Source organism: Vitis riparia, chromosome 5 (genome assembly GCF_004353265.1).
Source record: "Vitis riparia cultivar Riparia Gloire de Montpellier isolate 1030 chromosome 5, EGFV_Vit.rip_1.0, whole genome shotgun sequence".
In the NCBI taxonomy this organism is placed as follows: Eukaryota; Viridiplantae; Streptophyta; class Magnoliopsida; order Vitales; family Vitaceae; genus Vitis; species Vitis riparia.
In genome coordinates this window covers 18,213,822-18,233,747 of record NC_048435.1, presented here as the reverse complement: position 1 = coordinate 18,233,747, position 19,926 = coordinate 18,213,822, and the positions used below count along the sequence as shown (strand labels likewise).

General features: G+C 34.6%; 1 protein-coding gene across 1 annotated transcript; it reads left to right on the top strand.

Annotated features, from left to right (window-relative positions):
- Positions 1-17,840: 17,840 nt before the first annotated feature.
- On the top strand, positions 17,841-19,611 carry LOC117914052 (xyloglucan endotransglucosylase/hydrolase 2-like). The gene is made up of 3 exons (XM_034829217.1): positions 17,841-18,262; positions 18,754-18,947; positions 19,029-19,611. Exons 1-3 carry the CDS (start codon positions 17,990-17,992, stop codon positions 19,405-19,407), a joined length of 846 nt encoding a protein of 281 aa, XP_034685108.1. The 5' UTR covers positions 17,841-17,989; the 3' UTR covers positions 19,408-19,611.
- Positions 19,612-19,926: the final 315 nt, after the last annotated feature.

Sequence of the window (19,926 nt, the reverse complement as noted above, 5' to 3'; positions counted from 1 at the left end):
TATGACAAGAAGAATGGAGGAGCTAGAACTGAAAAAGATGAATGAAGTGCAAGCTGTTGCTGAAACACCAGTGCAAGTAAAGCCATGTTCTATTTGTCAATCTTATGAACACTTGGTGGAGGAGTGCCCTACAATTCCAGTTGCTAGAGAAATGTTTGAAGAACAAGCAAATGTCATTGGACAATTCAAGCCCAATAGCAATGCTTCGTATGGCAATACTTACAACTCAAGTTGGAGGAATCATCCAAATTTTTCATGGAAGCCAAAAGCACCTCAGTACCAACAGCTGGCTCAACCATCTCAACAAGCTTCAAGTCTGGAACAAGCAATAGTGAATCTCAGCAAGGTTGTGGGAGATTTTGTTGGAGAGCAAAAATCCATCAATTCTCAACTCAGTCAAAGAATTGACAGTGTAGAGAATACTTTGAATAAAATGATTGATGGGCTGCAAAATGACTTATCTCAGAAGATAGATAATCTCCAATACTCAATCTCAAGGCTCACTAATTTGAACGCAGTGTAGGAGAAGGGTAGATTTCTTTCTCAACCTCACCAAAACCCCAAGGGTATCCACGAGTTGGAAACTCATGAGGGAGAATCTTCACAGGTGAGAGACGTTGAAGCCTTGATCACTCTAAGGATGGTAAAAAGGTTGAGTCACCAACACCCAAGCCATATGCAGAAGAGAAGGAAGAAGAAGAGACAAAGAAGAGGGAGGAAATGAAAGGAAAGAAGAAAGATATCAGTGAAGAGAAGAAGGACCGTGATTCAACAGTGAATGCAAATCCGGAGAAAGAGATTATTAAGGAAGAATTGATGAAGAAACGCACATCTCCACCTTTTCCTCAAGCTTTGCATGGGAAAAAAGGGATAAAAAATGCATCAGAAATCCTTGAAGTATTGAGCCAAGTGAAGGTCAATATTCCATTGTTGGACATGATTAAGCAAGTTCCATCATATGCAAAGTTCCTAAAGGACCTGTGTACTATCAAAAAAGGGTTGAATGTGAATAAGAAAGCCTTCTTGACTAAACAAGTAAGTGCCATCATACAATGCAAATCTCCTTTGAAGTACAAAGATCCGGGATGTCCTACCATTTCAGTCATGACTGGAGGAAAGGTAGTGGAAAAAGCTTTGCTAGATTTGGGAGCAAGTGTGAATTTGCTACCATACTTTGTTTATAAGCAATTGGGGCTTGGTGAATTAAAGCCAACATCAATCACCCTATCTTTAGCTGATAGGTCAGTGAAAATTCCAAGGGGGATAATTGAGGATGTTTTAGTTCAAGTTGATAATTTCTACTATCCAGTAGATTTTGTTGTTCTTGATACTGATCCTTTGGTTAAGGAAGCTAATTATATTCCTATCATCCTTGGAAGGCCATTTCTTGCTACTTCAAATGCAATCATAAATTGTAGGAATGGACTTATGCAACTCACTTTTGGCAACATGACACTTGAGCTTAATATCTTTCATATGTCAAAGAAGCTGATTACTCCGGAAGAAGAAGAAGGTGCAGAAGATGTATGCATTATTGACACTCTAGTGGAGGAGCATTGTAATCAGAATATGCAAGACGAGTTGAATGAAAGTCTTGAGGATCTTGAAGAAGGGTTGTCTGAACCCGCTGATGTGCTTGCTACTCTACAAGGCTGGAGGAGGAAAGAAGAGATCCTACCTTTATTTAATAAAAAAGAGGGACAAGATGATGTAACAGAAGAATTCCCAAAGCTCAATTTGAAACCTCTGCCCATGGAGTTAAAATACACGTACCTGGAAGAAAATAACCAATGTCCTGTTGTTATATCTTCATCTCTTACCGGTCATCAGGAGATTTCTCTACTTGAAGTTCTAAAGAGGTGCAAGAAAGCAATAAGATGGCAAATATCTGACTTGAAAGGAATCAGTCCTTTGGTTTGTACACATCACATATATATGGAGGAAGAAGCTAAAACAATTCGTCAACCTCAAAGAAGATTGAATCCTCATTTACAAGAAGTGGTGCGAATTGAGGTACTGAAGCTACTCCAAGCGGGTATTATTTATCCCATATCTGACAGCCCTTGGGTGAGTCCTACTCAAGTGGTGCCAAAGAAGTCAGGGATTACTGTGGTTCAGAATGAAAAAGGAGAAGAAATTGCTACACGCCTCACTTCAGGCTGGAGGGTGTGTATTGACTACAGGAAATTGAATGTTGTGACAAGGAAAGATCATTTTCCACTCCCATTTATTGATCAGGTGCTGGAGAGAGTCTCTGGCCATCCTTTATATTGTTTCTTGGACGGGTACTTAGGGTATTTCCAAATTGAAATTGATGTTGAAGATCAGGAGAAGACCACTTTCACATGTCCATTTGGAACATACGCCTACAGAAGAATGCCTTTTGGTTTATGCAATGCACCTGCAACATTCCAAAGATGTATGCTTAGTATCTTTAGTGATATGGTGGAGCGAATTATGGAGATTTTCATGGATGATATCACTGTATATGGAGGTACATTTGAAGAATGCTTAGTAAATTTGGAAGCGGTTCTTAAAAGATGCATTGAAAAAGACTTGGTGCTCAATTGGGAGAAATGTCATTTTATGGTACGTTAAGGAATTGTCCTTGGTCATATCATCTCCGAGAAAGGCATTGAAGTTGATAAAGCAAAGGTGGAACTTATTGCCAAATTGCCATCCCCAACCACTGTAAAAGGAGTAAGGCAATTCCTTGGCCATGCAGGGTTCTATAGGAGGTTTATACAAGATTTCTCTAAGCTTTCAAGGCCTCTTTATGAACTTTTAGCTAAGGATGCTAAGTTTGTCTGGGATGAGAGATGTCAAAAGAGTTTTGATCAATTGAAGCAATTTTTGACAACCGCTCCAATAGTAAGGGCGCCTAACTGGCAATTACCCTTTGAAGTAATGTGTGATGCCAGTGACTTTGCTATAGGAGTTGTACTTGGCCAAAGAGAAGATGGGAAACCCTATGTGATCTACTATGCAAGCAAAACATTGAACGAGGCTCAAAGAAACTACACAACTACAGAGAAAGAATTGTTAGCTGTGGTGTTTGCTTTAGACAAGTTTCGTGCTTATTTGGTAGGGTCTTTCATCATTGTTTTCACTGACCATTCAGCCTTGAAGTATTTATTGACAAAGCAAGATGCAAAAGCAAGGTTGATTAGATGGATTCTTTTGTTACAAGAGTTTGATCTCCAAATCAGAGACAAGAAAGGGTGGAGAATGTGGTAGCTGACCACCTTTCAAGGTTGGCTATAGCACATAATTCCCATGTATTACCTATTAATGATGACTTTCCTGAGGAATCACTTATGTTGCTAGAGAAAGCTCCTTGGTATGCTCATATTGCTAACTATTTAGTTACTGGTGAAGTTCCAAGTGAGTGGAAAGCGCAAGACAGGAAGCACTTCTTTGCAAAGATTCATGCTTATTATTGGGAAGAGCCCTTCCTTTTCAAGTATTGTGCAGATCAGATCATAAGGAAGTGTGTCCTTGAAGAAGAGCAACAAGGGATCCTCAGCCACTGCCATAAGAATGCCTGTGGAGGCCACTTTGCCTCTCAGAAAATAGCCATGAAGGTTTTGCAATCAGGGTTTACTTGGCCATTGCTTTTCAAAGATTCCCACATCATGTGTAGGAGTTGTGATAGATGCCAAAGACTCGGGAAGCTTACAAAAAGAAACCAAATGCCCATGAACCCCATCCTTATAGTTGATCTTTTTTATGTTTGGGGTATTGACTTCATGGGACCTTTCCCAATGTCTTTTGGTAACTCTTATATATTGGTGAGGGTGGACTATGTTTCCAAATGGGTGGAGGCAATCCCCTGTAAACATAATGATCACAGGGTGGTTCTCAAATTTCTTAAGGAGAACATCTTCTCAAGATTGGGAGTGCCCAAGGCCATCATCAGTGATGGAGGTACTCATTTTTACAACAAACCTTTTGAAGCCTTATTAGCCAAGTATGGAGTGAAGCATAAGGTAGCTACACCTTATCATCCTCAAACTTCAGGGCAAGTAGAGCTAGCAAACAGGGAAATAAAGAACATACTGATGAAAGTGGTGATTACAAGTAGAAAAGATTGGTCTATTAAGCTACATGATTCATTATGGGCATATAGAACAGCTTATAAGACTATTCTTGGCATGTCTCCCTACCGTCTAGTCTATGGCAAAGCATGCCACCTCCCTGTGGAAGTAGAATATAAGGCTTGGTGGGCAATCAAGAGGTTGAACATGGACTGGATCAGAGCTGGGGCAAAGAGGTGCTTAGACCTTAATGAGATGGAGGAATTAAGAAATGATGCTTACATCAATTCCAAAGTTGCAAAACAGAGGATGAAGAAGTGGCATGATCAACTAATCTCCAACAAAGAATTGCGGAACGGACAAAGAGTCCTACTCTATGACTCAAGGCTCCATATCTTTCCAGGGAAGCTCAAGTCAGGGTGGATAGGTCCTTTCATTATTCACCAAGTACATCTCAATGGAGTGGTGGAATTACTAAATTCCAATGGCATAGACACCTTTAGAGTCAATGGTCATCGCCTCAAGCCATTCATTGAGCCATTCAAGCCAGAAAATGAGGAAATCAACCTCCTTGAGCCACAAAAATCCTGATCAGAGAAGGGTTAGATGGACTTGGTTTCACCAAAGTCCATAATTTTGTTAAATATGTTAATTTTTAAGTTTTGTAAATTATTTGATTATAATTTTGGTCTTAAATTATGTTAATTGTAACTAACTTTTTGAATGATTAAAAGCAAGAGGTATAACAAGAAAATTGAAAGAAGCTGCTCCCAGCTCCTCAGAGCCATCACAGGCCCCTCCTTTTGTTGATTAGCCTTTGCCTCATCTGGAGCCTTCTACAGGAGAGACAGCTGAGCCATCATTTCCACAACATCACTCCATGTCACTAAGGAGGTACCACTTCCTCCCTATTTTTCAATCGCTTTGATCGCATTGAGGACAATGTTCAGCTTGGTTGGGGGGGAGAGTTGAGGAAGGAAGTTTTTGTTATTAATGCCAAGTTATTTTGGTAATTTAGTTGTTTTTTGCTTAATTTTAAAATGTTTTAAGTTTTTATTCTACTCTCCATGGTTATTAAGGAAAAATTTTCAAAATGAAATGAGAGAAATTGAATTTTTGTTTTTCATTTGACTTAGAGTTTGTATTAGGCTTACTAAAGTTGATGAATTGTTGAAACTTCTATTGAATTCAACCTTAGTTCTTCTACTTTAAGCTATTCACACACTATGCACAATAGGTTCCGATTATAAGATGAAAAACTATTTCCCTCTTGACTTAGGAAAATTTAAGACTTGGTACATTCGACCTCTTAATAGTGTTGGGACACCTTGTAAAAGGCCAATGAGCCTTTGAAAAAAAGAAAGAAAAAAAAATGTTTGCTTGCCTTGAAACCCGAGCAAGGTCTGAGAGGTATATGGTGAAAATCTTTAAAACTTGGTGCCCAAAGCCTTCATTGGTTGGGAGTCACCGACCTCAATGCTCGTTACAAGGGTGGATAGGTGGAGTTTAACATACTGTAGGTGCTTGGGTATTAAAAATTCATTCTCAAAAGTCCGGGGTAAAATCCGAAGAGTTAGTGGTTGAAAGATCCTTAAAACTTGATGCCCTAAACCTTAATTGGTTGGGAGTCATCGATGGACCCCCGTTACATGGACAATTTAGCAAAGAATACCTTTAAGCCTTGTACTCCTACAATGAAAAAAAAAATTGTGAACCAAGAGGTGCGTTCTTAGCCTATTGGAGGTTGATCAGTTTGCTAAGCTTTGAAAAAGAACTAGGTTTGGGGGAGAGATTAGTTCAACATACTATATTCGGAAACTAATAAATAACACTTAGATTTTTTAGGAAGAGTAAGGTTTAACCCTTTGGGAGCGGAAACTCTTTTAAAGCTTAAATTTGCATAATGCCTTCTTTTTAAGAATTGTGATTAGACAAGTTATTTGATAACTCTTGTTGAAGTTTGAGTTTTATTTCTTTAATGTTCCATGTGAGAGTTAGATCATCATGCCACTTGAATTTTTTTTTTTTTTTATCAGCATGATGTTGTAAATTATAGTACTTTTTATTTTTATTTTTCTCTCCTTCATTGCTAAGGGACTAGCAATATGTCGATTGGGGGGAGTGATTACTACTCAAAAAGTGTTATTTCATAGCTTGTAATAAACTCTTTTAAACACTTTTGAGTAGTAGTTATCACCCTTTAACCCAATTAACATATTAAAGACCCTTGCAATCAATTCTAATCAAATTATGTTAAGTTTTGGTGTTTTGATAGCTTTTTGATCACCAAAGCAATCCGAGATTGAGGAGAGATTCTTTGGAATCCATGGCAAAAGATGTCCGGACAGGGCGTTCAGACACACCATTGGAGAGCGGCGGAACGTGGGCTGTAGTAAGGCTTGCTCACTGTAGTCAATGATCCAGACAACATATCTGGATAGGATATGCTATCGTCCGGGTGTGATGTTCATGAGTGCCGTGTGCTTCTCCCTGAGGGAATTCGGATAGGAGAGCGCGCCGCATGTCCTCTTGGGAAATCCGGATGTAGTTGATCCGGATAGCCTTGCGCACTCCATGTCATCCGGGAGAGGGGTCCCTATACCTTGCACACGCAGACGGTCCCCCTTGCGCAGCATAGCTCAGTCCACCTGGGGAAGAATTCCGTTCGCCGACATTTCACATCCGAAATTCTGTGCGCTGACATTTTACATCCGGATATCTCACAGCCGGATGGGAAAGGAGGACGTTTCAACTTCGCCGGTCAGACATATCCGGATCCTTTGATAGCGCTTGCCCTGAGAGTTTTTCTCTCAGTATACAGTGCTGCGGTGTTCTCCTGAAGCTTCCTGATATTTCCGACCGACATCTTAAGATATTTTGCTTTAGATATTTGTTGTCTAAATCCCCAAAGTCTCCTTGTAATCCACCTATCATAGGATTCCTTAGTCTTTAAGTAAGTACAAAGGGTGAATAACCTCATATATATAGTTTGTAATTTTCTTTAAAAAGATATCAAGTATGTAATCGGTGGAAGGAAGAAATATATTTTACAGAGCACTTGCTCTGTTTTTCCTTGATATATTTGTTTTCTCGTTAGTTTTCTTTCTAGCCAAACAAGCTCTGAGGAAGTTTCCTCATAGAATGAGTGGCTAGACTTTTAGTTCCTTGGAGCTAAGGTTGTCGGGAAAGGTTCCAAGTGCAAGAATTAGTAGTTGTGTGGTTTCAACCATTAATGAAGAGAAAGTGTGATCCTTTAATGATTTCTATGTTTTTAGTTAACTTAAAACACCTTCAATTCACTTGAGCCCACACTTGGTAAGGCCAGTGATCTCCGTCCATGGAGATGCACTAGTTTTCCTCTTGCGAGCATTTGGGAAGTGACTTGAAGGTAGGATTTTCTAGAATTGCCAACACTTGGTAAGCTTTTGGACTCCAAGGAGACATCCATTAGTTATCTCTTGCGAGCTTGAGAAGGGAAGTCCAAAGTTAAAGATCACCTTGAATGGCAAATGCTAGATGAGAGGCACGAGCCATTGCAAGTTGCATCAGTGAGAGGGAATTAGAGCTGAAATCCATTTAAAGGTTACATCTGTACAACACCGGTTAGAGAATTGACTATATGTTAATTCTCTAATGATAGGAAAGGAACCAAATGACCAGAGCTCTGTTTTTGCATAAGGAACCTCCGCTGTGAACCCAAACCTCCAAGGAATGTTTTTCTTCATAAGTAATTTCCATTACTTTCTTTTTAGTTAGCTTTAAACAAAACCTCATTTAAACAAAGTTTGTGTTTTATTTCTTAAGCTAACCTTGAAATGAAAAAGCACCAATTTACTTTGAATTGGTATCAGTTGTGAGTTGAAAACCCTTCCCAGTGAACGATCCTAGAGCCACTATGTTATATTAGCTAAGCTATCCTAATGCATGGTGATATAGGTTATAAATTTTGTTGATTACTCTCTCAATCAAAGAGCACCAGCTAGACATGAATCAACTGAGACACCAATTGGGAACGAATCAAATGACTTTTAACTAAGGGTGAAACCTTAAGGTTCCCATGTATTCTCTATAAATTAGGTCATTGTTGATAAAAGTTGGTGGTACAAGTATATTCAAGACAAACATCATGATATTTCATAGGTTTGAAATCATTTGTCTTTTTAGGTGATCCTAAGGATATATGAATAGGAAATCCATGGCCATAATAATTCCTTAATTGGAATTTGACATAGGTTCTTAGAAAGTTACAGTATGTTAGTTGATCACATAATAAGAGAATCTAAGACTGAAGAATTGTAGAGGTATATTGGAAGGTTGATAACATTCACCTCCTTAGATTATAGACACTAGTTCATGGGGAGTCTATATATAATGGATAGTATGTTACAAACCTAAAATTAGTATTCCGTTATAAAATCGTAGAATATAAAAGAGCAGTTGACTCTTTATAGTGGGATGTTAATTCACCTTCACAATTGAATTTTAAGGGAACCAATATTTTCCTATGGGCCTCAATAATTCCCACTTGAGCTCATATTCCATGCTAGCATGGTTTTAAGGGATTTGTGGATTCTATATTCATTGGTGTGCAAGAGGGCATTTGGTCAAACATGCAAGGCTGGACAAAAGCTTATGAATTATCTTTGTGGATTGAGCTAATTGGCTAGTTGTAGTCCAATAGGGTTAATTGATTAGGATTCAAGAGTGATTCAAGCCTAAAATGGACTTAAGTCACTTAAACCCACATGTAAGCCTATATAAACCCCCTTAGAGGTTTAAGATTTGTAGTATTCCATTCACTTTTCCACAAAGAGTAACCCTAGTCTCCACCCTCAAGAGAGGATTCCACCTCTTCATGTGCCAAAATCCAGAAAAGTCTTATCGAGTGGAAAATCTACTAGTCTACGAGATCCACATTGACTCTTCACTAATTAGATTTGACCTAAGAACATCCAAGTCATAGATAAAACATTCTTTTTCTCTATATCTAAGTTTTATGTGTACTATGCTTCTACTTTATATTTAGAGAGGCCTTAGGATAGTTTGCTTGCACCCTAATGATCTAGGGATAGGAATGGAGATATCTAGGTATTTCCAACAAATTACATCAAAGTAATTATAACATATCACAGGGAGGCTAATATGGCATGTAAAATCAATTGATTTTGTCTCATCCAGGAACATGAGCAAGGTTAGGATTAAAGGCAACATTGGCTACAATAATAGAATGATGAAATGGTGAGGAGTGTAAACCCTCCATTTTGTCCTTCTAGCATATGTCGTATTGTGTGTTCGTTTTGTACTTTACAACAATTCCCTGGTGGCTCATTATTACTCATACTACTTACCTTTTTTGAGCCACCTTGGAGACTCTGATTGAATGATTTATCTAACTCCATTGTGACTCTTGGCAGCCCTAATTTAGACTTATGCATTGTCCTAAACATCCTAGACACCTTCCATCTTGCACACATTCACCCTAGGTCACTTGGGCATTTTTAGGCTCACTTTTTATATGACTTGCATGATTGCATGACCTGCATGACTTGTGTGGATTGTATGACTTTCTATATTATTTTTATTATATTATATTATATTATATTATATAATAAGTTTTCTAACTAATATTTCTTGACTTTTTTGCATGAGAAAACGGGTTGCCATCTATTTGGAAAGAGAATCACTAGAATTTTCGAGAAATGAAAGTGGCAGAGATTTTTTTTTGGAATAAGGAAATGACAGGAAAAAAATGGTGGTATGGAAGGTGATCCCAGACAGATGTATCCTGGAAAAATTCTCTGACAAGATGCATAGGTTATGAAGGGAGATTTAGAACGTTTTTAGAAGGAGCAGAACTGGTGGTACATTGGTTTTGAAGGGATTTTGGAGAGGAACGACAGCGGGAAGCCAAGCGATCGGAGTCGAGACTATCTAATCAGTGAAAATGTAGAGGAGGTTAGAGTTGTCTCTTCTGTTCACAACTCTAAAGATACAGGAAGAGCTAGGTGGGAAAGAGAACGAAGCAGAGAGGTAGGTAGGCAAATTCTAGTCTTCGAAAGGATTTTCCAATGAGGAGCTGTTGGAGAAGACGTTGGGAAGAGATTCATTCTGGAGAGTGGATCTACCCGGGGGATGGGAAGATTGGAGAAAGAAGGAAAAATGGGAGGTCCCCAATTTTTATGATGGTTCTCATTATTCTAGTGCGGGAATTGTCTTATTTGATCTACTGTGCCTACCACCATTTAGTTGAAACAACCAAAAGTTACAAGGTGGTCAGTTTGACCATGTTGATCGTCTTTTCAATAGTGTAAGAGATACTTGGTTAAGTGCAACTGGAAAGGGCAACACATCAGATGTGAATGAACTAATTCCATAATTCTTCTACATGCTAGAGTTCTTGGGAAATCGTTTCAATTTTGACCTGGGAGAAAAACGATCAGGAGAAAAGGTCGGTGATGTTGTGTTACCTCCTTGGGCCAAACACAGTGCTAGAAAGTTTATCAGGAAGCATAGAAAAGCACCAAAATCCGATTTTGTTTCAGAAAATCTACATCATTGGATAAATATCATCTTTGGATACAAACAGAATGGCAAGGTTGTATGTTGAATGAAGAATGTTGGACAGTTATGTTTGGGGTAGGGGGAGATTCCAGGCTATGAGAGAGTAAAAAGGAGGTTGCCATAAAAGGAGGACATGGGAGACTATGATTCTCCATTCTACACAGCACACGCAGTAATGGAATTTTTAGGAAAAATCACTCACATAACACCATCTCAAACAAAAAATGATTGGTTGACATTCTTTTAAAGGGGAATCATGCTTGGGATGACTTTTAAAAGTAGATTATGGCCAAATTTTTTGATGGGGCTGCATCCATTAGGACTCCAAACATCACCTTATGCAAATTTACATGCTAAATGGGATTAATTTTTGGGAGAGTTCATTAAGCATGGAACGCACAATGGGTTGAAGACAACCAGTCCACGCACAAGCATCCCCAGGGTTGCAACTTTTGAGGGGTCCATATCCCAATTTCCATAAAGATCTCCATGGTATCTTCAAGAGAACCATGCACGCCATTGATCCAAAGCGAGTAGGTTGCATCTTCCAAAGGTAAGAAGAGACAAGGCAACACGCATGGATGAAGGCTTCATTCTGCTGCCAATCCATAACCTCCATGGGCTGTAATTGAATGGATGTACAGTCCAATTTGGGATTGATCACGCACCATGGAGAGTGCACACCATGGACATCTCTAACACTTTGCCCTTGCTTGTAGTCTTGTTTGATTGCCTTGATATAGGTTGGATCGTTTGGTTATCTTTGATAAAAATGCATATTGTGTATTATATTTTTATACTAACTTTGATGTTTTATGATAGCACTTGAGAAGCAGTCCAGATACACACTTTGACTCTCCTTTATGATCAAGATTTAACTTTCTGGCTTAGCATGTTAATTCTAAAATCACCTTAGTCTACCTAGGTACTTTCAATCAATTAATTAATTGTCACATTCCCCTCAACTTAGTCAATAGAGACCTCTTTAGGGCTTAGAGGGGTGCTACCTCTTAGAGGTACCTTCCTGATAAGTAACTTGATTCCCGAACCAAGACTCAGGTTTTTCAAGACTTGCTTTTCCAAAACTATGGAGTCACTTCTTTAGGATTTTCTTTATTGTTTTATTTTCCCTTTTAAAATAAAATAAAATAAGTGGCAACTCCAACTTTTTCAAAACTAATTTTTCACCAATAAAAATAAGTCTCGCCGATTGAGTGGAAACGCATGTGAAAAATGCAGGTCCACAGGAGTCATATATCAAGGTAACTGTTGGGAAACCCCTAGATCATAGGTCCATGCTCTCTAACAACCTAAGGACGCTAGATCTACACAACATAAGTGATAAAGATATAGAAACTATATATGTAAGGCCTAAAAATATAACTTTGATCTAGATGTTCCTAAATCAAACTCCAAACAAAAAATAAGATGATGTGGATCTTGAAAATTTACCTCATGATCTTCTACTTCATAACTTTCTCCCGAACCTTGGCATGTGAGAACAATGTAATCTTCTTCATAGAAATGAAGACTAGAGTTCTCTCTTCTTTTTGGAAAATAGAATGACTTATATCATATAAGTCCTAATCCTTAAGGGGGTTTATATAGACCTACCTATGGGCTTAAATAAGTTAAGCTCATCCTAAGTTTAGGTCACTTAATCTAGTTCGCTAGGCCTTAATTAATTAATTAGCTCTATTAGGTTCCAATTAATTAATTAGCTTAATTTAGAAAGACCATTGATAAACTCCTATGCAACCTTGTGGTTTTACTAAAATCCCTTTAGTGCACTTGTAAATAAAAAAACTCATTTATTCCTCAAATGATGTGCCACCAAGGAATGTGAGCTTGAGTGGAGATCACTAGAAACTATAGGAGAATATTGATTCCCTTATAATTTAATTTTGAAGTTTTACTCAACCTCGTACTCAAGATAGTCAATCGCACTCTAGTATTCTTCAATATGAAATCAAGATATGAAGCTCACTCCATGACCTATTAATCAATTGTATAAAAAACTTCCTATAAATTGGTATCCATAATTTGACGAGATAAATACTATCAACCTCTCAAGATTAGCTCTCTAATCCTCGAGTTTCAAATTCTTCTATTTTTTTAATCAACTTACATACTTCAACTCTTTATGAGCATATGTCAAATTCCACTTAAAGAATTTATATGACCATAATTTACATGATTACTAGTCCTTATAATCACCCAATGGGATACACTATCTCAATCTCATAAGAGATCATGGTGTCTATGTTGAGAATATCTTTTGTCATATGCCTTACTTAGTGGTGACTCAATCCATAAATAATATACAACCACTTTCAGATCTTACACATAAGTCAAAGCCACTAAAAATTTCAATACTAGCTTAATTCTCTCAAGGTTGGGACCCTATGCAACATAGCTAGTATCTTGATGAATTATGACTACCTTATAACTAATGTCACAATTCATCGTAAGTCTTATCCAATGTGTAATTATACACAGTAGCACACTCATTATGTGAAAACTATCCTAATGATCCCTCTTATTTTTATTTAGAGGCTCCAATTTTTATGGATTAACTCCAAATTTTTTGGGTAAGTAAAATTTTGGTTGAAGCCCTAGTTTTTATGGAATGTTGATCCTCAACTTTTGTGGATATTTTTTTTTTTTTGTATAACCAACATTATATATATATATATAATAGAAATATAAATTTTAAAATAAAATTATAAACATTTTAAAAATCATACCTATATCATCATTTTTATTATATCATCAAATACATCTAAAATAGATATTTATGTATAAAATATGTTTTAAAGTTTTACATATTATTGATTTACTACTCGATATTAAAAATTTATTATACATATATTATTTAAAAGTAACAATTTGAACATTTATATTATTTCTTGTTTTATCAATTTTTTTTCTCAAAATTTCTTTGGTTGGTATTATTTATATATTCATAAAATCTAACTATAATATATTGATGAAAACCTATATTTTCATCTTGCTCATGAAAGAAAAAAATATGAGACTTGACAGGAACTTGAACATATGTATTATTTCTTATTTTTCGATCGATATTTCTTAATATATCCATAAATCCAAACTTCTAGGAGATGATTTCTAGATACTTGGATTAAACTTGCAAATTCAAAATATTGAATCAAATAAGAGAATTAATGGAATATGAATACAACACCCAACATGACCTTTTCCACTAATGAAACATGTTGGAAAGGATCATCAAAGAACAAATAAAAGCAAAATAAAAATGAAAAGAAAAAGAAAAGAAACCTACTACCTTAGCTCCATGTACCCAAGAGAAAGGGAATATTTCTATTTTTCCATTTATCCTTTTTTATAATACAATTAAAAGAAATAATTGAGATATTATTACTTACAACTATATGGAATGGTTGAAAAAAATAAATAAATAAAAATAAAGTTGTTAAAGAGGTATTCAAATATAAAATTTTTATGCTTATTTTTTATGGAATTGTAATTTTTACTAAATTATTTCATACAGAAAAAAAAAATATTCAATATTAAAAAAAATTACTTTATCTTTTTTTTTTTTTAATAATTTCTTTACATGGTGGAATAATGGGATTTCAAAACTTGGTAGGTCCTACCATAAAGATGAGCACCTATACAATGAGTGGTGGTATGGATTAATCATGTCATTAATTAGTGTTACTTTCTCTTCACATCCTCTCTAAAATGTTTTTCTAGGTTTATAATTAATTAAATGTCTATAATTTTAAAATATATCTATATAAAAAAAAACCTAGGCTTCTACATTATTTAACAAAAATAGATCCTATATAGCATTGAGTAAGGCTGAATCAGTTCTCAATCAATTGTATGAAGGCATTTCTTTTGCCTAACATATGAAAAAAAGAAAAAAAAAGTTATTAATTTTATAAAATAATTTATTTATTTTTAAAATGTCACAATAAAATATTTCTATTATGAAATAGAAAATAATTTTTTATCATCAATCAAATCAAATAAGCAATTATATCAACTACTTTAAATAATTACGTGGTGTTTGTTTCTTTATTTTTTACTTAATTCTAAATAGAACTTCAAATTAAACATTGTTTAATAGTGTTAAGTATTACATTATTCGTTTTTTTAATATTTTATTTCTATTAAGTGTTAAAAAAAAAATAGAAAAACAATCAAAAGTAAATTATTTTCAACAAAAAAAAAAAAAAAAAAAAAAAAAAAAAAAAAAAACGAATACCCTCTTAGTGTCATATACATAATATAAAAGTTTGTAACACTTTATACTTTTATTTTTATCTATAAAGAAAATGGTTGCATGTGATAAATAAGCACTTAAAAATGGAAAATTTGGAAAGGAAGACCCATCTATATGTGAAATGGAAGTAATCCAAACTAGAAGGAATCCTTAACAAACACTCTTCAATAATAGCATACCCATTGATTATTCGTGGCCTTTTTCATACTACCAATGCCTTTGTTTTTGAATGTTTCATGGCAACTACCTCATCCTTGTCTCCATATCAACATTTCCAATCTTATTTACACAAATGTTGGCTGTACTTTAAGGGAAGTCAACTAAATAAAAATGGAAAAATGGCTTCCTTTTTTTTTTTGCCAAATTCTCTCATCAGTTGCCCTTTTTCCCTTCTTTTTTTTTTTTTTTTCAATTTTATTAGGGGAAAAAAAAAAAAAAGAACCCTTGATGGTGGAAATTACACTATAAATTTAATGCTTTGTGAATCCAAACTCATCTCCACCCAATGAATGTAGAGACCCTGTTTTGGTCAACATCGTTTTGGCCCATAGCTTTTTCTTTCAATGTACATGACAGCTAGTTGGAAATAACCCTTTTCCACCGCTACCCATCAATTATATATTCAATTCAAATTTGCTTTTGAGAAAAATATCAAAACTAAATTGATAATTAAGAAGAGGCAAATTTTGAGGAAAAAAGAAAAATCGATCGAAATACACAATGGTTGCTTTTGTAATTGCTTTGGTTTAATTTTTTTTAAAAAAAAAAACAAAAAAAAGAGCTAAAACCTTAGTATAATTTATTTTAAAATTATAAAATTCAATTTTGAGTGAAATTAACTCATCTAAATCTCACAATCTCCAAGCTTTGTTCTGTTACAGTTGTGGATCTTTATCTAACTATTATTTAATGGATCTTTACTTAAGAATTAAAGATCAAATTATTTTGAACCTTACGTTAGTGATTTTTTTTTTTTTTGAAATTAATTTGACTTATTTTTTGGACTGTATGTTTAAAAATTTTAATGTATTATATAAGTTAAATGAATATAATAAATATTTATAATTCTTTTTATCCAAATAATACAAGAAAGAAAAAATAAAAATAAATCTCAATTTTTAATTGTGAAACACAAGAAAATACACCAACTAAAGGGAAAATTTTGAAAATATGTTTAAAATATATATATTTTTTAAAAAAAATTATAGAATAATAAAAAGTTCAAATGATTTTTTTACTATTTTTCACTTTCCCACAGCCAAACACACCCTTAAATACCTTAAGAGTAATTAGAAAACTTTTTGACAATTTTATCCTCATGAAATAAGACTTTAATTCAAATATCAAGTTAATAAAAAAGAGAAATATGGAATATAAAAAGGAAACAAAGAATTAGAGAATTAAAAAACACGATGGTACGTTTGGTTCCTGAAAAAAAAAATAATCATATTTGTTTTTATTATAAAAAATCAAATATAATTAAAAATATTAAGAAAATGACATATTTTAAATTATTTATTTTTTATATAAAAGAATTAAACAAGTAAAAAAAATTAAAATAATCTATTAATTTATAATTTATTTTTTATTTTTCTTCAATTTTTTTCCTCATATTCTTCCTTCCTATTCTCCTTTTTCTTACATTTTGGAGTATGGGAAAAGCAATTGAAATTGTTGAATTGAGAAACATATCCCGTGATCCTATTGCAATTGACAACTCATTCATTCGACCCACAGAACAATGTCGTGTCCCGTGATCCTATTTACTACATCTGAAAGCGACTTGGAATTTATCTTCTACCTTCACATGTTTCCAATGCTGTAATCATACATTTTGAATTTATTTTTCAATTTTACATTCAAACGGTAACATATCAAAGTTTTTTTTTTTTTTTTCATTTATAATTAACTAATCATTATCTTATTAATAATTTACACCACTTTATTTTTAAAGTTATTATTTTCTGTTTAGTGGTTTAGTAAAACATTTTTGTTATGTTAGGTTATTGGAAAGTTTGAAGGAAAATATAAGGAAAAAAAAAAGAATAAAAAAGTGACAAAAATAAAAAATAAATTTAAAATCAATGAATTATTTTTATGTACCATTTTAAACTTTTTTCACTTATTTAAGTTTTTCTATATAAAGATTAAATAATTTTAAATTATATAAATTTCTTAATAATTTTAATTATATTTGACTTCCTTCGTATATTTTATAGTAAAACTAAATACAAGAGAATTATTTTCCTTCATATTTTTTTCTTTCCTTAATACTTTATAATAATCAAATATAGCCGTTTGTTTATACATCCAGTTTAAAAGTTTAAGATATTAAGCTTATGTTTGACTCTCGAAAATTAATAAGGTAAGAAAATAAATGTAAAGGAAAATTATTTTCCCATGTTTGGTTTATCTATAAAAAATATTAAAAAAAATCAAATGTAATGAAAATTAATTAGAAACTTATATATTTTTAAATTATTTAATCTTTATATCAATGAGTTAATTAAATAAGTAAAATCAGTTTGAAATAGAAAATAAAAATAAATTATCAACTTTTAATTTTTTTTTTCCTCCATTTTTTTTTCCTTTTATTTTTCCTTTATATTTTCTTTTCCTTTCATTTTCTCTCAAAATTTTCGGGAACCAAACATAGCCTAAATAATGGTTCAATTTGTAATGTTTATATCTCTAACACATTTTACTTTGCTTAATGAGATGATGGCATTGTAGCTTGAGAATGAAAATTATATATATATATATATATGAAAAATAGAAAGGAGAAGGAAAGAGGGGGATGGCGGACCTACGCATAAAAGAAGTTGTTATCGACCAGCTGTCGAAATCATGGCTTGAGGACCCTACACAGAGAGAATCCCAATCATTCTTTAAAAACTCTTCCCCACAAACAACCCAATGCCTTCAAACCACCCAACTCCCCTCAAATAACACCAATGCCTTCCAGCTTCTGCTACTTTGCTCAGCTGTCTCCAGTTGTTGGTCACTCACGCGTCTCCCACATCATACGCTCTCTCTCTCAACCCTATATATACCAATCCCTCTCTTCCTCTAAACCTCACATCCAATACTCTACAAAACCCACTATTCTCTTCTCAAAATGGGGTCTTCTTCAAATGGGTATTCATTTTTTTGCTTGGTTTTTGCAATGGTTCTGGCTACTGCCTCTGCTGGTAACTTCTATCAAGACTTTGACATAACATGGGGCGATCATCGTGCTAAGATCTTCAATGGAGGACAGCTTCTGTCTCTCTCTCTGGACAAGACATCAGGGTCTGGGTTTCAGTCCAAGAAGGAGTATTTGTTTGGGAGGATTGATATGCAGCTCAAGCTTGTTGCTGGTAACTCCGCTGGCACTGTCACTGCCTACTACGTATGTCATCATTCTCAAACTTCATTCCTCTTCTACTTCGATATCATTACAAAACTCTATTTTGTTAGGGATGATAGTGCTTTTCTCATGTTCACAAAAGATGAAAGTTGCTTGAATATATGTTTGCGTAAAAGATAAGATTTCTCAACATACTTGTTCTCGTGACCTCCTTTAAAATGGTGGGTGGGTTACCGTTTTCTTTCTTTTTCCTTTTGGGAACTCGGGAGTAGTTTTGTCCCGTCAGGGTATAGAGTAATTATTATAGAAGGTATTATTTTGTTTGTTTTGAAATATTAAAGTGTGTCAAAAACAGTATTTAGTTTTAAAAATAGAAAACAGTTGTCGTTTTTATTATCAACCAACAAGTCCTGTTTCATCAACTCTCTCTCCAAACTTCTTTAAGGAACATAACTTGATACCTGCTATGTATATTTTTGGGCACGTGAAATCGTAGGATGAAATTGGAAATTGAGGTTATATTTGTGATGCAGTTGTCTTCTCAAGGGCCAACCCATGATGAGATCGACTTCGAGTTCTTGGGAAACCTAAGTGGAGATCCTTATATCCTCCACACCAATGTATTCACTCAAGGGAAGGGCAACAGGGAGCAACAATTCTACCTCTGGTTCGACCCCACCCGTAACTTCCACACCTACTCCATCGCCTGGAGCGCCCAACACATCACGTACGTAACCCTACATTCCAACGCTACTTCCATTCTTTTTCTATAAACTAAAACTGAACTGGGTGTTGGTTTTTTCATCAGTTTCTTGGTGGACAACGTTCCCATAAGGCTATTCAAGAATGCAGAATCAATGGGGGTTCCCTTCCCAAAGAACCAGCCAATGAGGATATACTCGAGCCTCTGGAATGCGGATGACTGGGCCACAAGAGGAGGGTTGGTGAAAACTGACTGGTCCAAGGCACCCTTCACAGCATACTACAGGAACTTCAGAGCCAGCACTTCCACCTCCACAAGCACATTCTCTGACAGTGCCTTCCAGACCCAGGAACTTGATGCCTACAGCAGAAGAAGGCTGAGATGGGTTCAGAAGAACTTCATGATTTACAACTACTGCACTGATCTCAAACGCTTCCCTCAAGGTGTCCCTCCTGAGTGTAAGCACTCAAGGTTTAATCTCTAGAACAGTTTGGGTGGAGTTTGTATAATTAAGGATGAGCCATGAATATTCTTTTGTTGTTTCCTCTCCATTATGGGCTTGATGCTTATAACATAGGGTACAAATAAATTATTCTTTGCTTTGTATTTAAAGGTTAATTGGTGTAATTTATCAATCTGTTTTTGTATTTCAAATAAATAATATAATAAATTATATGGTGTTGTATTTTTTGAATTTTAGAGAGGAACCAGTTCAATCAAGCAATCTAAAATGAAAAACAAGTATAGAATGTCATTTTCCAACATAGAATGAAAAATGACATAATCCAATCAGATCGACACCAGGTCACAGCTCAGATCCTCCATAAACAATCGATTGATAATCTGTAAATAATACCAAAAATCCAAAACAACTATTCTACCTTTCTGAAATGAAAATATTTCTTCATCCCTAAACAAATAATATTTCCTCAAATATTTCTAGCTCTGTTATTCCTTGTTGGTTTGTATGGAGTTGGTTGGTGTTAGTTTGTACATAATTCAT